The sequence below is a fragment of the Mustela putorius genome, unplaced genomic scaffold (assembly GCF_011764305.1).
Source record: "Mustela putorius furo isolate JIRA1106 unplaced genomic scaffold, ASM1176430v1.1 tig00001433_pilon_pilon_pilon, whole genome shotgun sequence".
NCBI classification, from domain to species: Eukaryota; Metazoa; Chordata; class Mammalia; order Carnivora; family Mustelidae; genus Mustela; species Mustela putorius.
Genome location: NW_025421741.1, coordinates 805,060 through 822,672, shown reverse-complemented (window position 1 = coordinate 822,672; position 17,613 = coordinate 805,060). Strand labels below are relative to the sequence as shown.

The window sequence follows — 17,613 nt, the reverse complement described above, 5'->3', positions numbered from 1 at the left end:
ATGGGCTCTCCCTGCCCCTACCCCGGCCCTCACCTGCCTATTCAGGACGTGTCCCCCCGACCCTCTCCCTCCCTTGGGGAGAGGCTGTCCCAGGCTCATGCACAGAGGACTCTGGGGAGACGGCAACCGGAATGGCCTCTAGTACCTCCATTCCTACAGCTTCTCCTGTGCAGGGAGGCCTGGGGGCCGGTGGGGGGGGCACACCTGGGAGGACCAGAGCCTGCGGCATGCAGGACACGTGCTCCCAGCAGCACCTGCTGCTCCCCCTGGACACAGGAGGACTGCGAGTTGGGGACAAGATGTGTACATGTGGGTCAGCTGTGCCCCTCCCCTCACAGAGGTACCTGGGGAGCACAGAGGCCAGAGCTGTGGCCAGGCTCTGGCTTACAGAGGATGGCACAGCCCTGGCCACCTGCGGTCCTATACAAAGGGTCCAAGGGTGGACACCAGGCCTCGCTCCCCCCCACCCTCTGCTCTCTTGCCGGCACCTCCACGGGCTACCTGTCCCCAAAGCCAGAGAGCAGGAGCCTGGCCCAGAAAGAGGGAACCAGGTGAATGATGCGGGACCACAGGGTTGCGGTGTGGGGCGGGCGCCGCCCACTGTCACTCTTGCCCCGGTACACAGCGGTGATACCATCGTGGTGCCCCAAGCTCTGTCCCTCTGGAAAGCCCTCGCTTTCGCACCGCCCCACCAATGCAAGGCTTGAGCACTGTGTGCGCAGGATTTTAACGAGGCAGGAACTAACAGATCCTCAAGCTTCTTCCCTCACTTTCACTTCTAATTAACCACCAGGGCCCACAGCCTCGGCTGGTGCCAGCGAACTTGGAACAAAGTCAAATGGGCTTTCAAATCAGCAGCTGGGACGAGAACCAGGGTGAGAGAAGGGAAGGTGTGGAGTTTATGAGAGCGCGGCCATGCCGGGCCAAGCAGTCCGCGTCCCTGCGGACTGCCCTCAGCGGTCACCTGGCCTCGGGCGGCAGACGGGGGAGCGATGGGGGGCGACGGACGGGGTGGTGAGTGAGGACACTGAAGCGACGGGCATCCGGGAGGTGTCCCTCTCCTTCCCTGTCAACACCGGTGCCCCAGCCAAGGCAGGACTTCACATCCTTATGGGCGGCAGCTGAGAGCCAGTGCCATGGCCTAGGGGACCACCCCAGGGTGCGTGGAAGGCACGTCCTGGGGTCCCAGCAGAAGTAGTACATGTGGAGAGCCTGTCCGGGGGGTGCCGAGGCAGGGCTGCACACGGAGAGCCTATCAAGGGTCCCAGCATGGGAGGGTGCACCTGGAGTGCGTCCAGGGTTCTGGCCCCCACAGCACGTGTTCTGGCGTCCCACCTGGGGTCCTGGAGATTATAGATGTGGATTTGCTGAGGGGAGGGGACAGAAAGGGTGTGGGCAGGCCCTTCTGTGGGCCGCCCCTTCCTGGTAACAGTGCTCAGCACCACTGGGGAGAGATGCCCCGATGGGATGGCAGAGACAGGCCATCCCTGACCAGGCCTCATGGCCCCGGCACCGATCCTGGCACAAGAGCACCGGCATCATGCTCCTCCCCAGCTCCCCAAGGCTGCCTGTGGACCTCCCAGCTCTGGCCCCCGAGCAGTCAGGTGACACTGGCCTGGCCAGTCATCTGCTTCCATCCCCAGTGACTGGCTCTGGGACAGACATGTGACCCACAGCAGCCAATCAGAACTGCTCCAGGACTTCCCCGGGGACAGTTTCCCTCCTCGCTCTGTTCCGCACACTTAGAGGACACATGTCCCCGCCAGACAGAGTGTGCCTCAGACGCAGCCAGCCCACAGGCAATGGGCCAGGGGGCAAGCAAGAGACACCTGCTGACATCCCGAGTGCCTGACCCCCAGTGCTTCCCAGGACTGAGCCTTCCCTATCTACCGGGCACTGATTGATGTTTTGTTAGTTCAGTTAGCCAACATATATGCTACCTGCGGAGAATTCCCCCGGTCTGTGTCCCTGGGGAGGAGGGGGAGGGGAAGAGTGACAGGAGGAAGACATCCACACTAAGGCCGCTGCCCGCCCCCCACCCCGGCCCCCCAGGCCGGGATTTGGTCATTCTACCGCCCTGTCGCCTTGGGCTGCCACTCCACGGAACAGCAAGTACCATCTCTCCCGCAGTTACTCCCGGCGCAGGCGGCGACACTTCACGGAAAAGGACTTTCACATCTTAGGAGAAGGATGGTCCTACATCGAGCCTTTGTCATCAATGCTGACTTTATAGGCGATCCCCCAGGAGGACATCAGGGAACCCTCCTCCAAGGAACCCCAGGGACTTGGCCCACAGGGCCCAGCCCGCACGACCTCGCGGCCACACCTGGTGTCCCCTGAGTTGGGAAGAAGCAGAGCCCTGGGCCCAGACCTGATGGAGAGGGGCTCCCTGGCACCTCCCGGGGCCCCTGCCACCTGTGCGCCGCCCCTCCTGTGCCAACCACACCCCAGTTTTCTCCTAACTTCCTCCCGGACTTGGAATCCACCTGCTCCAGTCCCAGGGTTAGCCCAGCCACCCACGCCCGGCCTATCAGAGCATTCCCCGCCTCCAGGCCCAGGAGAGCTGGCCAATCAGAGCATTTCTCTCCTCCACGCCCAGGAGGGCTGGCCAATCAGAGCACTCCCCTCCTCCAGCTGCAGCGAGGGGCCGTAATGGGCAACATTCCAAGCCAGGCCCATCCGAAAGGATGAAACTTAACCCAGGGCTTTCGTGGGAAATGTAGGAGGAGCAATAGCTAGAAAAGCAAAGGCTGTCTTTAGAATTTTGTGATATTCCAGAGCTCTTTACAGTCAGCGCCCCCCCACCTCGGGTCATAGGGGACCCCCGGCATCCAAGGATGGCGCCCCCGGCCAGAAGTGGGAGCCCCCACCCCCTGCGGCAGCCTCTCTTGAGCCCTGGGCCCAGCAGAGCACCCGGCAGGCCGGCCTGAGAGCTCACTGGCCCTTCGGGTGGCATTCTCGTCCCCCGTGATGTCGGGAACTCTATGGGTTGCTTCCCAGACATGCATGACCGTCCCTGCTGCAGCAGCGGGGGCAGGGTGAGAGCGAGACCCGGGAGGGAAGACCCCACCGGCACACACTGCCCCTCGAAGGCTGTGTGCACCTGCACCTCCCACGTGCCATCTGGGGACTAGAGCCCTGCATCACATGCCGGGGTAGGGGTGCTGTGACGGGCTATGGATAGGGTCGCAGGGCCCACAACGCCCAGCCCCTCTGCTCGCACAAGCAGGGACTTACCACAATGATGCACAGTGCAGGGGCCACGAAGGCCCAGACAGCACCACTGGTGATGGACAGCCAGCAGCTGTGGATGGAAGCAAAGCGTGAGGTCCATACCACTTTCCTCTGCGCAGAACAGTTGCCAAACCAGTATCTTTTTCCACTCCGTGGCCTATCTGAGCAGCCAGGGTAACACTGTTCACCCCCACAGATATCTCCGCATCCTTCCCACCATGATTTCTGCCTCTCGTTCTTGGGGTGAATGTTCCAGGTGCTTGTCTGCCCCCCTTCCTCCCCTGACACCTCTAGGACCAGGACACACAAAATGCCTGTGACAGGGGATGGCATCTGTGAGATGCTCATTGGGCCCTGCTCTGAGGAGGTGACCTTTCCAGGAAAGGCACCTGAGTGGCCCCACTGCAAGGTGCGTGGCCAACCTGGGCTCCCAAAGGGGGCAACTGCACACCAGATGGCTGGGCTCCCCCACATTTCCTGAGAATTCTAAGTTGAGGGGGATTTTCCGCTCCCATCCTCTTGGGAAACAGTGAGCCCCCTGGACCTCTGCTTGAGGGGAGAGTGCCTGGGCTAAGCTGGGGCTGTTCCTGCCCCAGGGCCTTGGTGGGGCAGCCCCACAGAGACAGGCCGCACCCCCAGAACAACACGGGATGACAGGGCAGTGGCCCGGACACCCCCAACAGCAGTCTTTCCCTCCTGCCAAACACAAGGATGCGTCCCTTGACTTACTTTGTAATTGTTCCGTAGCTGTTCATAGCAGATGACACTGAAATGACACAGATCAGGAAAGGCAAACCTGTGGACAATGAGAGCAGGAAATCACGGCTGCTGGCTTTGGAACCCCGCATTCCTCAGTCATTCATTCCCCTGCCCCGGGTGGGTGTGAACTGCGAGCGGAAGTGCTGAGATGGCCTCCAGGAGCCTCAGTCTACACCGAGGGCCAACTCACGCTCACGCTCACCCTCACCCTCCCATTCCCATGAGCGCCCGCACTCACATGCAGACCTCTGAACCCTATCCTCTCCCTGCTCCCCTGCCGTGGAAGGGGGCCTGGGCAAGGGCATCAGGGGACCTGTCCCCCTGCTGGCTGGCTCCTTGCAACCAGGCTGCCTTCTGCTCACTCCCAGAGCAGAGGCTGGGGGTGGTGAGCACACAGGAGTCCCCCTCCCCCTGCCCCGCCTTCACTGAGCTTGTGGCCCCAGAGGAAGGAGAGGGAAGCCTGCCCCGGGCTGTGCCTGCACGCCTCCTGCGGCGGCTCCTGGCCTTTCTGGTTTCAGTCTGAACAGTCATGAACAGGAGTTTCCTGCACAGCTGGTCTATCTCTGATCTGCTGCTCTCACATCTAACTAGTTCAAATACATTACAGAAATCATCCACGCCTCCACAGAGGGGACCTACTGGCCTCTGGGGAGAGGCGGCCAGGCTGGGGGCTCTCACCGTGGCCTGCTGTCATATGAGTGCCCCACAGGTGAACATGAGAAGAGAGAAGGCAGACTTCTTCCTGGTGCTGCACGCCTGGGGCTCCTGCCTGGATGGACCCAGGGCCGCAGGAAGCGAGCCAGCTCCCTGGGACCCGACTCCAGCCCAGCAGCCCCTCCCTGGGACCCTCCATGTCCACAAATGTCACAGGGCATCCTCTCTGTCTGGCTCATTTGGTGTGGGAGGGTCACCTGGCATCTGAGATGGTGAGGGGCCTAGTGGGGGGAGCATTAAGCCCCGGGCACTGGCAGCCACCCAGCACCCCAATGGCACCACCGAGACACCCCGGTTTCACTGAGGAAGCACAGGCCGAGGGCCACCCTTGCTCTGGGTCCACAGAACAACAAGCAGGCACAGAGGCCCCATCCTGGTGGGTTCCAGAAGTTGTGGCAAGGACTGCTGGAGATGGGTTTCAAACTTGGTGGTCAAGGCCTATACACCCCTCCCCCAGTCCTGGCCCACGTCCACCGGGTCTGCGGCTGGCATCTTTGCTGCCTGGGGTAAAATGGAAGAGTCCAAGGTTCTTTTTCTGCATTCACAGCTCGTTTGATCTCAAACGCAATGCTGGGGGCTCCCTACCATTTCTTCCTGTGTCCCTCTCCTGGTATCCCAGGTCACCCCATGGGGCAGTGGGAGAAGCGTCTGTCTGAGCAGAGGCAGCCCCTCTGTCTGCGGTCTCTGAGGCACATGGCCGAGCCCAGCACGTGACTAAGTGTGTACTCTTCTCTTTCTTAAAGGCTCATTTATTTATTTGAGAGAAAGGGAGAGAGGGTGCACCCGGAGTGGGGGAGGGGCAGAGGGAGAGAGCCCAACATGGGGCTCTATCCCAGGACCCTAAGATCACGACCTGAGCTAAAACCAAGAGTCAGATGCTCAGCAACTGAGTCGTCCAGGTGCCCCAGTGTGTGTGTTCTTAAGAAGAAATGTTTCAGAGGGGGAAGGATGAGGAGGCAGGTAGGAGCCAGTAGGAAAATCTTGGGCCCTGGGTCCATTCCCAGGGCACCCCAGACCCGCTCTGTGGCCTCAAGGAAGTCTCCACTCTGAGTCTCCACAGTCTCCCTGCAGAAACGGAGGGCCGAGCTCCCTGCTCCCCATCTGTGCTCTGGCCGCGTGTGTGAATGACGGGACGTTCCACGGCTCAGCTCAGTCCCTGTAATCACCTGCACTGTCGTTAGCCAACTCCAGTCCCTCTGCTGTGGCCGTCACCGCCACCTCCGGTCCCCGCAGCCGTGCGGGCACATGGCCTGCTTCTGTAGACAGTTCAGGGTCTGTCTGGCCCTGGCGCGTGGACACAAACTGCGTGGAGTTGAGGACGCGCTGTCTTTGGAAAGCGGTGGTGCTTCCCCAGCCCAGGGTGGGGCCGTGGGAGCCACCGGCCAGGACAGAGTAAAGAGCCCAGGGAGCAGGTACCAGGAAACCTGACACAGGGGCGGAGGCCTCACAAAGAAGGGCCGAGAGGAGGCTGGAGACAAGTGGCCTGCCCTCCTGCCCGAGGGCCAGTGCCACCTGCCACACTCTTCCAGATGCTTCTCTGGGCATGAGGGAGCCTACTAGGGTCCCGAGTGCGGACAGAAGTGAGTGTGCCTCTCCAGACTGAGGATTTCATTTCCAGTGTGAGGTCCTTCCGCGTCCTCCCCCTCCCCCAGCACCCAGCAGCGGTTCCAGGCAGCGACCCCTCCTCGTGGGGCGGCCACGAGCTCAGCCCCGCCCACAGCCATGGCCACCAGGGACACAGAAAAGGGAAGTAAAGGTGTGTGGCTTTACAGCAAACAGTGCTGAGTGGCTGCCTGACTGGCAACCCTGTGGCCCGGCACTGGCCCTGCTCCCTGGAGCGCCAAGCAGCCCAGGGAAGGGAAGCCGCCATGAGCCATGACCAAGGATGTGCCCGGGACGAGTGGGACCTCTGCAGAGAAAGCTGAACCCCTCACTTCTGAGTTGGCCATCAGAAACGCACATCTGCAGCGGGATGGGCAAACTCTCAGACATCCCTCCCAATCTCTCCTGTTCCCACGGGGACACTTCAGGGACAGGGATCACGGTTCACTCACCTTACGAGTCCAGCCTAGGGCCTGACATCTCGCAAAACCTCAAGGTATGTTCCTGATGTGATGCCTCCATCCCCCAACTCGGCTTCAAGGCCAGAGGCGGGCTCTGGAGGACAAGGCCTCTGTGCAAGAGGCACTCCCTGTGGGGTGGTCTCCCTGCGCCCGGGGTCAGCCTCCAGCTCCTTCCTCACTAGCCCCTGAAGGTTGAGAGGGCCCGGCTGCGTGCTGTCGTTACAGATGCCCAGAGTGAACTCTACCCAGTCAGACGGAGAGAGGCAGCTCCTGAGCCCTGAGGACATGCCCCGCGGGAAGGTGATGGGCCCGGCCCTGGGCTCCCCCCGCCGCAAACAGCAGCACCTGGGCCGCACACACACCCACCCACAAGGATGACGCCAGGGTGAGAAGCTACACAGTCCAGACTGTGCCGTCCAACAGGACTGTGAACTCGGGGTTCCCAGAGGGCCGCACTTTTCAAAAGATCCCTGTGATTTATATAAAATCTCAGAATATTTAAATACTGATCAAAATCTTCCATCTTTTTTCCTTTAATTCCGCTGACCGAATAAGAGCCCAGGCGGGCGCAGGCTGCAGGGGTGCTCACAGGCGGGTGGGGGGTGTCCTGGCCGCCGTGGGCTGCTCCCTGCGCGGCCCCAGCAGTGGGGGGAAGGGAGGCGGCTGCAGAAGCCGGGAGGGTGCAGAACGTACAGCCCTCACCCCAGATACATTACATCGAGCAGCTCAAAGCAGAGTAAACGTGTTTATAGGCTCCCTGCGCAAGGGCTGTGCGAAGTAAGCCCCTGTGAGGCGCACCAGGAACAAGCAGCAGGTCACTGGTGCTGCAGAAACGCTTCCTTGCAGATGCAGTCACGGCAGGGGTCAGTGACACGGCCGCTCTGCCCACGCTGACAGGAAGCAGGGACCCCTCGGGGTAGGGTGGGTAAGATGGAAGTTCACGGAGTCACGTCAGTGGGGAGGGGGCTTCCGGAATGAAGCCATGAGCGGCTCCATGGATGCACCGCTCAGTGAGACAACCCTCACTGGTGAAAATTAGCCTAGAGAAACCCCAACCATTGAAAATCTTTGCAAGTTTTCCTAAGGCCAGACAACAAATCAGGAAAAACTGACTCAAGAAAACCTACTAAATTTGGTAATACCAGTGGGTCCATGACTCGAGCATGACTCGCTCCACCCCAAAGAGACTGGCCTCCCCGCACTGGTCCCCTTGGAGCTACATATCTCACAGGGGTGGGCAGCCGGCTCCTTGTGGAAACCGTCCCAGGCAAGAGTGACAGAGATCCAAGCTCCCTTCCTCCGTCCAGCCGCAGCCCAGAGTGTGTGGGACCTGTCCCCACTGGGACTCGCGGAGAACACAGCCCTGACTGCCCTCCCCTAAGGGCACTCACAGGGCAGAGGCCCTACACTGCGAGAGGCGAGCTGCCCACCCCACGCAAGGCCATGCTCTGATGCTGGTGTGCTGTCCCCGACAAATGAGCCGCCGTCCCTGCCCCAGCTCCAGAGCGGTGCTTCCAGGACTCCTCCAGGTATGGGGGAAATAGACCATTAGCTCCGACAACTCCAGCGCACTCTCCATGGGAACGGATGTGATTTGGAAAAGCCTGTCCAAGCCCAAGAGTATCTGGCCTCTTGGAAGTATGTCTTAAGAAGCAAGATCACATCCCACCTACCCCTCCCGCCCCACCCCTTCCCCACCTACCCCATCCGATCCCATAGTAGTAGCGGTGCTTGCTGTCCTCCGAGCCAAAGACCTTGATCACCATGCTGTAGAGATGCAGCCCTTCCACCAGCATCCACGCGAAGGCGCTCAGGAAGAAGTAGTGCAGGAACATGGCCAACACCCGGCAGGGGACCTAGGATCAAAGACGCAGAGGGCCATCTCTCTGGGTGTGAGCCATGGGCGGTTCCTGGCATCCTGGGTCACGTGCCTCATCCCCCCCCTCCAAGGGCTGGGGCCCAAGCTCCCTTTCTAGTCCCCACAGTTTGGATGGGACCTGCAACTCTGGCACAGTGATTGGCTCAGGAGAGCACATCAGCATCTCCCTGCCCTTTGTACTGGGGACCTAGGAAGACTTAGAACCCCAGAAGGGTAAGGGCTAAAACTGAAGTGGCTTGGGGATGTGGTTTTAAACCCAGCTGGTGGGAAGGAGAAGCTGACTCGTGCTTGCTCCCACCAGGAGAGGAGAGCGGTTCCGAGGAATAGAGCACCAGAGGTGGGCGGTCCTCTACAGCAGGACTGGCTCAGGCTGGCCACGGGAGCAGACCGACCCAATGGGGTGGGCTCTGGGGAAGGGGCGGAGCCGCCAGGGAGCCAGACTTCGAGCTTGGGGCTTCGCAGACATGTGCGCCAGGCAGCTGCCAGTAGGTCCCTAAACCCGACCTGTGCCGGGTCTGGCGCGCAGAGCCCGTATCCACGTGGGGCCGGGAAGGGGGCGCCATGATGGGAGGGAGGAAAAATAATAATACGTTTAAATAACACCTTCAAGAACTAAAATAATGGGGCGCCTCGGTGGCTCAGTGGCTTAAAGCCTCTGCCCCGCGTGGGGCTCTCTGCTCAGCGGCAGGGAGCCTGCTTCTCCCCCTCCCCTCTCTCTGCCTGCCTCTCTGCCTGCTTGTGATTGCTGTCAAATAAAATCTTAAAAAAGAAAGAAAGAAAGAAAGAAAACCCAAAAGATTCCATCAAAAATTACTAGAACTAATAAATGAATTCAATAAAGTTGCAGGATACAAATTCAATGTATGGAAATCTTTTTTAAAAAAATTAAAATAATGAAAAAGAGAGAGAAATTAAAGAATTAAAGACCGAGCCCCAGGTACGGCATGATTTCTGTTGGGCACCCCAAGCTCTGTTGTCCCAGACTCCCCGAGATACCAGCTCATTCTCAGGACAGCATCGTGTCCCTGGCACCGGGTTTCCCAGGTGCAGCTGGAGGTCCCTCATCTGCCCCGGGTGTGTGTCAGAGGCAGGTGTCCCGTGCGCAGTGCCTGTCCCTGCAGCCCCTTCCTAGGGGCGCCACCGCCCACCAGCGGCTCCGGGACCGGCCCCCAGGGCATGCGGTGGGGTCCCATCCCTCCCAGAGGGGGGTCGGCACTGTTCCGGCTGCATCCGCATCCGCATCCTCCGGAGGCCTGATGGAGCTACAAACCCAAATCTGTGTTCTAAGGAAACCGGAGGGCGGACGCACCCGGAGAACACGGCTGGCACATGGCCGATCCCTCCACCGCCCATGCGGGGATCTTTAGATGCCGCCCTGTGCCCATAAACTGGCGAGGGAGGAGCACCCTGCAGCCCAGGAGGGTGGAGCTCTCCCTCGGTAGCGGCCCCAGGACGGGCAGGTGGGGGCTGAGGACTCCTCGGCAGAGAGGACCAGAAGCTCTGCCGACCCCCGATAGCGTAGGATGAAGAGCTCACTCTGCCTCAGCCCATCCTGTGTGTCTTAAGACCGCCCACCTCTGCTGCTCTGTTCCCCAGAGCCGCCTCTCCTCTCCTGGTGGGAGCAAGTGCGAGTCGGCTTCTCCTTCCCACCAGCGGGGTTTAAAACCACATCCCCAAGCCATTTCAGTTTTAGCCCTTACCCTTCTGGGGTTCTAAGACTTCCTAGGTCCCCAGTGCAAAGGGCAGGGAGAAGGTGGGCCTGGGTCTTCACATGCCCCCTGCCGGCAGTGCCCGACCTCACCCTCCGCAAATGGAAGTAGCTGGGGGTCTGAGGTCTATGCAGCCGTGAAAAGCAAGATTGCAGGGGACCGACCCTTGCCAGAGTCGTCTGTTACCCGCTCCCACATCCAGAAGCAGGAAGCAAGGACAGCACGGCCTCCGCAGGCCTGTCTTCCAGCACCAGAGGGCTGGTCTGTGTCACCTGTCCACATCATGCTTGGCACCCCATCATGCCCAGAGCGCGAGCTGACACAGCCCATGGGCCGGCAGTGGGCAGAGATCCCAGAGAGGCTGTCTCCTGGGCCTCTCCCGGACCAGCCCTTGCCCGACTGTCTGGGGAATGTGGCCTGAATTCTGAGTTGAAGAATCCAGCCGGAGTCAGCCCCGGTGACACCAGAGGGAGGAAGGAGAGGGACGGGTGTGGGGCTACTCACCGTGCCAGGCTTGAAGCTGAAGCTGACCAGCAGGAGGATCTGGGCCACCAGGACCGCGAAGGACAGGTTGGCGTGGATGTGGTAGCGCTGGTTCCGGATGGTGCTGACGGAACTGAGGGCAGAGAGGCAGGGGTGAGGCCCAGGCCCAGCGCTGCCACCACGGCTCCCTGCCACGCCCCCAAGGGCTGCCAAAGAGGCCTTTTATGGAGCCCATGCAGACGCTCTCACTCCCCACTCTCACACCTCAGTGGCTCCCTATTGCTCTAGGAAAGGCACCAGCACCTTCCACCGGCTACGGCCCCGGCTTCGGCCCCGCACAGCCTGCGTCCTGCTCCCCCTTCTGGCCTTTGCTGACTCCGCCCGCTCCTGCTCCTGCTCCCGCTCACGGTGTCCTTGTGTGTCCTTGTCTGGCTTACATGCTGGGCTGTGGCCTTCACACCGGTTGTGCCTCCCTAGGAGAGGACTTCCGCTGGCCCAGAAGTGTGCACTCCTGGCCCCCCAATCCCCGCCCACTCTGTGTCCTATCCTCAGAGCTGCCCGCCTGGCTGTGGCGGGCTTCCTGAGCAGAGCTGGGGGATGAGGGAACCAAGGAACTGAGGTCTCAGCTCAACATTGGTGGCTCGACTGCCGCCACCCCTGCCCCCCACGGTTCCTGGAGTTCTGAGGAGCTGAAGGCCTCTCCCTGTGGATTGTGCTACAGCCTGACCTGGGAGCCCACAGTCACAGCCAGGCCGGGGGCCAGGTGGTCCTCAGAGAACCAGAGCAGGTGGAGGGGTGCTGGGCTCCAGAAGGAGCCGCCAGAGCATCATCTCCTCTGCAGCAGCGGATCGGGGAGGAGAGATAATCTCCCAAGCCCTAGCCCTCCAGGAGGGGCCCATCCTGGATGAGGCAACAGCCCTGAGCAGCGGCCGGCATGTCCTCGAAGTCGTCTGCCCACATGGATAGTGCACACTCCACTTTTCCATCCCAGTTCAGAGAGGGCCTCAGCTTCCACCCTCTCCGGGGGGGCACAGACTCCCTGGAGCTCTGACTACATGTGGCTTCAGCCAGGAGGGGAAGGGGGCCTCCTGGGAAAGGGCCTTCCTGCCTCTCCAGCAGATACCTGGGACCCCTACAGAGCTGTGGCTTTGTCTTTGGGTAGGGGTCCTCCTGGTCTGGTCAAGCTCTCACCAGCCCAAGGGCCAGAAACACCCTTACAGAACGTCCCTAGCGTGACTAAAGCAGGGCGCCCCCAATCCCACAGCCCCTCCTGCCTCCCTCTTCCCTTCTCCAGCACCCCAACCCCTCCCTGCACCCCGGACCTCAAGACGAAAGCTGACTTTGGAGCAGCTGTCCAGCTGGAATGCGTCACGTTCAGGCTCTCAGCGAGGCCAGGCACTCGCCGCCTCCCGAGGACACACGCCCAGCAGGCAGCTGAAGTGGGGCAGGCTTGCACTGGCATCTGTCCAAGGGTGCCAGACCTCCCCGGACACAGGAGAGAGAGGAGGACCACTCACGAGAGCATGGCGAAGGTGACCAGCGTGAGCACCAGGCAGACCAGGGACACGGAGCAGCCGATGTAGGTGATGGACGAGAGCGCCACCTGGTGTCCACGCGTGAGCTGTGTGGGAAGCAGAGCGGAGGCCTCCACATTGGTCCAGGTCCCGGAGGCGGAGGTGACCCGTGGAGAGGGTCCCCGGGCTGGTGCACAGCTAACGATCAGGCAGCCGCTGTCCCAGTGTGCATGTGGTGGGGATCATGGGAGCCTGCCCCTCCCCACAAATGCCCTGTGACCACCACCGACAGGGCCAGTCCCTTGGTCTCAGCCCTTGGACTGACGCTGGAAGGCTTCACCCGAAGGGCTAGGGCAATCACTCAGATTCCTCCACCTCCGGCTTCTGTCCTGCTAATTCCTAACGGCTGCCCTCCCGACCCGTCCCCACTCCCACCACCCAGCCGGGCCTCCGAGTCTACCCTGCAGCACCCAGGTGGGTTAAGACCCAGACCCAGGAGCCATAGGAGTGCGGTAAGACCCAGGAGGGGCACCGACTCCTCCCTGAGGATGCCATGATGTACACAGCTAAAGTGCCTAGAGCCGAGCCAGGCACACGGGCCGAGCCGTCCTAGAGTTCGTGCGGAGTCAGCCACCATCCCTGACGTCCACTGGCACAGAAAGGAAAGTGGTAAGTGAGTCAGATGCAAAGCCATGAGGGACAGTGACACAAGCCTCAACTCTCCTGGCAGCACAGCCGCACATGGTGGCCCCTTCAGCTCCAGAAGCAGGAGCCTCAGATCACACTCACTTGATCCTGGGCTCCACGACACTCTGTGCTCCCTGAGCCTCACGCCTAGGATACCAGCTTCCGCACACCCATCTCTGCGGAGCTGTCACTGCTTCCTGCTGTGGCTTCCTCCTGGGTCTGCATCAGAGACCCCACCAGAGCCTTTCCCCGTCGCCCATGTGTGGACACCAGACATCAAGGTCCCTCTAGCCTCGGCCTCAACACTCTGGCCTCAGCCACATCTCCCCTTGCCCTGCTCATCATGATGTCATCGGGGACATAAGGAAGCAGCTCAGGAAGCTTACACACGTCCGGAAGGACTATGGGCCCAGGAGGCCCCAGTTCCCCAGACCGGGGATGGTGAGTGGATCATGCGGAGCAATCTGGGAGCCAGCGGGACTGCACCTGGGGATGGAGAACTAAATGGGCTTTTCTTCTCCCAGCTCTGTGACTCAGCCGGTCAACTCACTCCCCAGGGCTATGAAACACTTTGGAGCCTTGACTGAATGGAGGTGGGGAGGAAAATCCTGCAGGCCGCAGCCCTGAATGCAGGAGGGGGCAAGCCCCGTTTCACCTCCTGTTTGCCCACACCAGTTCCCTAAGCAGAAGGAATGCATGGGGGTCACTGTGCTCCCACAGCGACAACCTCGGCCATACCCCTGGATCGGGACCCCCAGTGTCCCCTTTTGCAGAGGGGCCGGCCGGAGGCATGGGGGTTCATCAGGTAGCCCAGGAAGGCGAAAGCCACCTAGAGCCACCTCCCCACACCGCGTGGCCTGAGACTCCGGCCCCTGCGATGTGCTGTGAGGAGGGCTCCCTGGACAGGTGTCTCCAGTGTAAGAAACGGGGAAGGGGAGCCGCATTCTTTGTCCCTCTAAGGAATAGTGAGAAATCCTGCAGGTAAAACCCAAACACTTGGCACTTGTCGCGCTCTCAGGGAGAGGAGAGGCGAGGCCGCCCCTCACCTCCAGAGACTGTTCTGGAACAAGTGCTCTTACAGAGATGTTTTTGGAAGTAAAACCACACACAAAATGCCAGCATTAAATGAGAATGCCCACTTTGCTGTCACAGGTAATTGAAAAGTCTCCTGGCTATTACGATGGCCCCGGAGACAGCGGGAAGCATCACATTAAAGGGTTTATGGACATCACGGACCCTCAGCTCTTTGTAGAAACTAAGGTCCACCTCGGTGGCACCCAACAAATGGAAATGGACTAACTAGCCATGAAAATAGGAGCACGTGAAGGGTGACAGCCATGCCTGGCTCACGGCACACCTTCAGCCCTCGGCCTCTGGGACCCCCCTCAGGTCTGGCCCCAAGCCGGGGCACTCCACGTGAACCTCCATGCTAGATCTTTCTCCCTGGAAGATAGAGAGCTTGCTCTGATGGACCACTGGAGTCCAGAGGTGTCCGCCTGCTGAATGCAGGTGGCAGGGGGCACTCTCCCCTCCTCCAGGGAAGCCACACCTAATCCACATGTGCGTGCCTGTGGCAGAGACAGCTGGTCGGTGCCGCTGTGGCTCCCAGGCGCGCGGGAGACCCCACACAGCAGGCTCGCAGTGCCCAACAGAAGCTTCCCCCGGGAGCGCTGCAGCCCGCCCACCACGCACAGAACCCCAGCCTCTGATCCATGAGCCTGCTCCACCCGGAACTTCTGATAACGGGCTTCCCACCCTTGCCGAGGACCCATAGCTGTCCAGGCCCACCATCGAGCAAGCGGAAGACCGGATGGCTGAGACAGGAAGAACGTCACAGCTGTCACTGGGCACCTGGGCGTGCAGACAGTGACTCCTACAGCTGCCCTGTGGGTGGGCACCACTGTTCTCACTTGCAGAAGGAGAGACTACACAGCCAGGAGGGGCAGCACTGGGCTTCCATCTGCCACAAGCACGCATTGAGCACTACTGTGTACCAAGCTCAGAGCGCACGCCGCAGGGGGGAGGCAGGCGAATGCACGGGTGAATGAACAAGGTGGCTAGCTCCTGCTTGGACGAGGTGAGACAGGAGCCAATAGGGCCGCGGGGCAGACGGCCTATAGAGGACCGGGATTCGGGTGGTCGGTCTCAATCGGCCTCCCATGAGGGTCCTCTGGGTCCATCCTTACTCCTTGGAGCCAACGCATCCACAAGTGCTGCTGGCTCCTCTGCTAACCCAGGCCACACACCCTCTCCTTCTTGATTCCCAGAGCCCCCACCTTTGTCTCGCCCAGTTCCTCCCTGCCCCCCACCCCAGTGTATCAGGGCCACCTTCAGTCCAGTCTCCATGGGCAGGACATCACCCAGCTCACTCCCTCCTTGGCCCCTCTCCTGGATGAGACCCATATTCCTTCCCTCGGCCCTGCATCTCTGCCTCACCAACTGGTGGCCCTGTCAGAGGGCCCATACAGGAGAGCAGGACCCTCCCGGTGACTTGGGGGATGGGTGCAGGTCACAAGAGTGTGGGAGTCCCTGGAAACAAAAGCCACGAGGCACCCCAGGGAGCAGGCATGGCATCCATCCCTGTGGGACAGGAAGGTCAAGGAGGGGAGGGGAGGGGAGCAAAGCAGGGCCAGCAGATGCCACTGGATCAGGGAACACGGGGGACCCAGGTGAGGCCGGGAGCATCCGGCCGACAGCACCGCAGCATCGTACCAATGCCTGTCCCTCATCACGGGCCTGGCTGGGAGACCAGTTGCCAAGGGAACCTAAGGCTGAGCAGAGTGAAGGACAAGTGGGGCGCCCCGGGTGGCGCATACACACACACGCAGCCCTTCGTGGCTGCTGACCCACGTGGCTTTCTCTGCCTCCGCCGCTCATCCTGGCTCTTTCCCAATGTCCAGTCTCCAGGCTCTCGTGAGCCAGCATCCCCTCAGCCATGCTCTCTGACCCCAGCTTAGCCATACCCCCTCGCTCGGCTGTGGACAGCAGGAGCCCAAGGCTCCCTGGGCCTCCAGGGTTTGGGGACAGTCCCTTGGCCTCACGAGGTGTAGCTCTGAGGGAACACGCGGCCAGCCTCTGCCTGCATGAAGCCTGGGCTGTAGGCACATGGCGTGCTCCAGGGATGAGACCAAGGCCACAGGCTTGGGGACAGGCAGAAACGAGCTCTCTGGCTGGGTGAGGGGCACAGATTGGCACCCACGGGCCTGCATCGGGGGGGAATCTCCCCCACACTCCCACCCCCTGCACAGAGACGTGGCTCCTATGTCTTTAAGAAGACCTCTAACTTGTCATGGTCAGGCCAGCTACCTCGTTAAAGGAGTGAGCTGGGGCGGAGCGCTGAACCCAGTCACCCCTTCACCCAGGTCCCCAGCCCTCGGGGCACACAGGTGCCCAGGTGCCTGAACAGGCACCACTGAAACCCTTACACAGCAGGAAATTCCATTCAAGGAAGTGTTAACACAGGGTTGTGGGGAGTGCCATGGAGTGGAAGAAGCAGTCCAGGCAGGAAGCACAACGGGGCCCCTCCCTGGCAGGAGGGTGCAGCCCGCGGTCCCTGGGAAAACCTGGACCAGGGGCTGGAGGTGACACGGCCACTGCCGGGAAAGCTGCCAGCAGCACAGTGAGGGAAGCGGGTATCTGGCCTTATTCCCTCTCCCCAATCTCCTGTTGCAGCCCCAGCGGACCAGGGCCCTGGCTGGCAGAGGTCAGCCTCCCGGGTGCAGACCCCAGCAGGGGGACGGGGTGAGCCTGACAGCAAAGGCCCAGCCCAGCACACTTGGGGTCAAGTCCCTGCTGCACTCGCCACCCCCCCTGCAGCCACACGGGGGCAGCCACACCATGGGGGACAGAGAGCCCCCAGCCCTGCCCCTGAGGCCGGGGCTGGGAGGCGGGAGCTGTGTAGTCCCTGGCTTTACACGGAAGCAAGGGTTCTGTCAACACTGCTGTGAAGCACTATGTTGTGCTGGGGGAGGCACGGACAGGGGAGACATGGGCCTGACCCGCAGCCACCTCTTGCCGTAGGAGCTGGGCTGCTGCAGGCCCCACACTCGGTAGCTGTGAGCATCTGTGCCCATTTGGAGCCGCACGCTGCCGCCGAGCAACGCCGCCTGGGGACACACTCACAGACACGGGCCTTTCCTGTCTGCCGGGGGCTGCAGACACCTGACCGCCTACCAGTGGAGGCAGGAGCCATCAGCGGCCACGTGCTCGGGTTAAACAAATGAGGCAGGCCTGTGGGCTGAGTGGATGGCAACACACGGTGAACCCGCGAGGATCCCGCAGAACAGCCTGTCTCCCCCTCAACCCAGCAGCCCAGAACCTCCTGCCTTGACCCCAAATCAAGCCCTTGGCCTCCTGTCCCTCACACCCGGCCCTCCCGGATGGAGACACGCCTGCTCCCCCAACCCCAGCGTCCCCACCTCCAGCCTGAGCAGCAATGGCTCCTGAGACTGGCGGGTGGTCAGTGTCCCTCTGCGGGGCAGCCCAGCCCCCAACAGCAGCACAGCACAGCACAGCACAGCGTTCTCCCAGAAGTTCAGTAAAGGAGGCACCGTCTCTAGGACTGTAGGGTC

The 17,613-nt window shown here is 61.3% G+C and overlaps 1 protein-coding gene across 3 annotated transcripts in view; it reads right to left on the bottom strand.

Annotated features, from left to right (window-relative positions):
* The window catches only part of ADGRD1 (adhesion G protein-coupled receptor D1), a 121,730-nt gene that overhangs the window by 13,291 nt on the left and 90,826 nt on the right, over window positions 1-17,613 (bottom strand). For all 3 annotated transcript variants that reach the window (XM_013048804.2, XM_004778199.3, XM_013048806.2), the window contains 5 exons: window positions 12,359-12,462; window positions 10,863-10,974; window positions 8,473-8,626; window positions 3,964-4,030; window positions 3,238-3,304 (listed from right to left, as the gene is read on the bottom strand). In XM_013048804.2, the coding sequence (XP_012904258.2) occupies window positions 3,238-3,304; window positions 3,964-4,030; window positions 8,473-8,626; window positions 10,863-10,974; window positions 12,359-12,462 (504 nt within the window). The remainder of the gene's footprint in view (window positions 1-3,237; window positions 3,305-3,963; window positions 4,031-8,472; window positions 8,627-10,862; window positions 10,975-12,358; window positions 12,463-17,613) is intronic.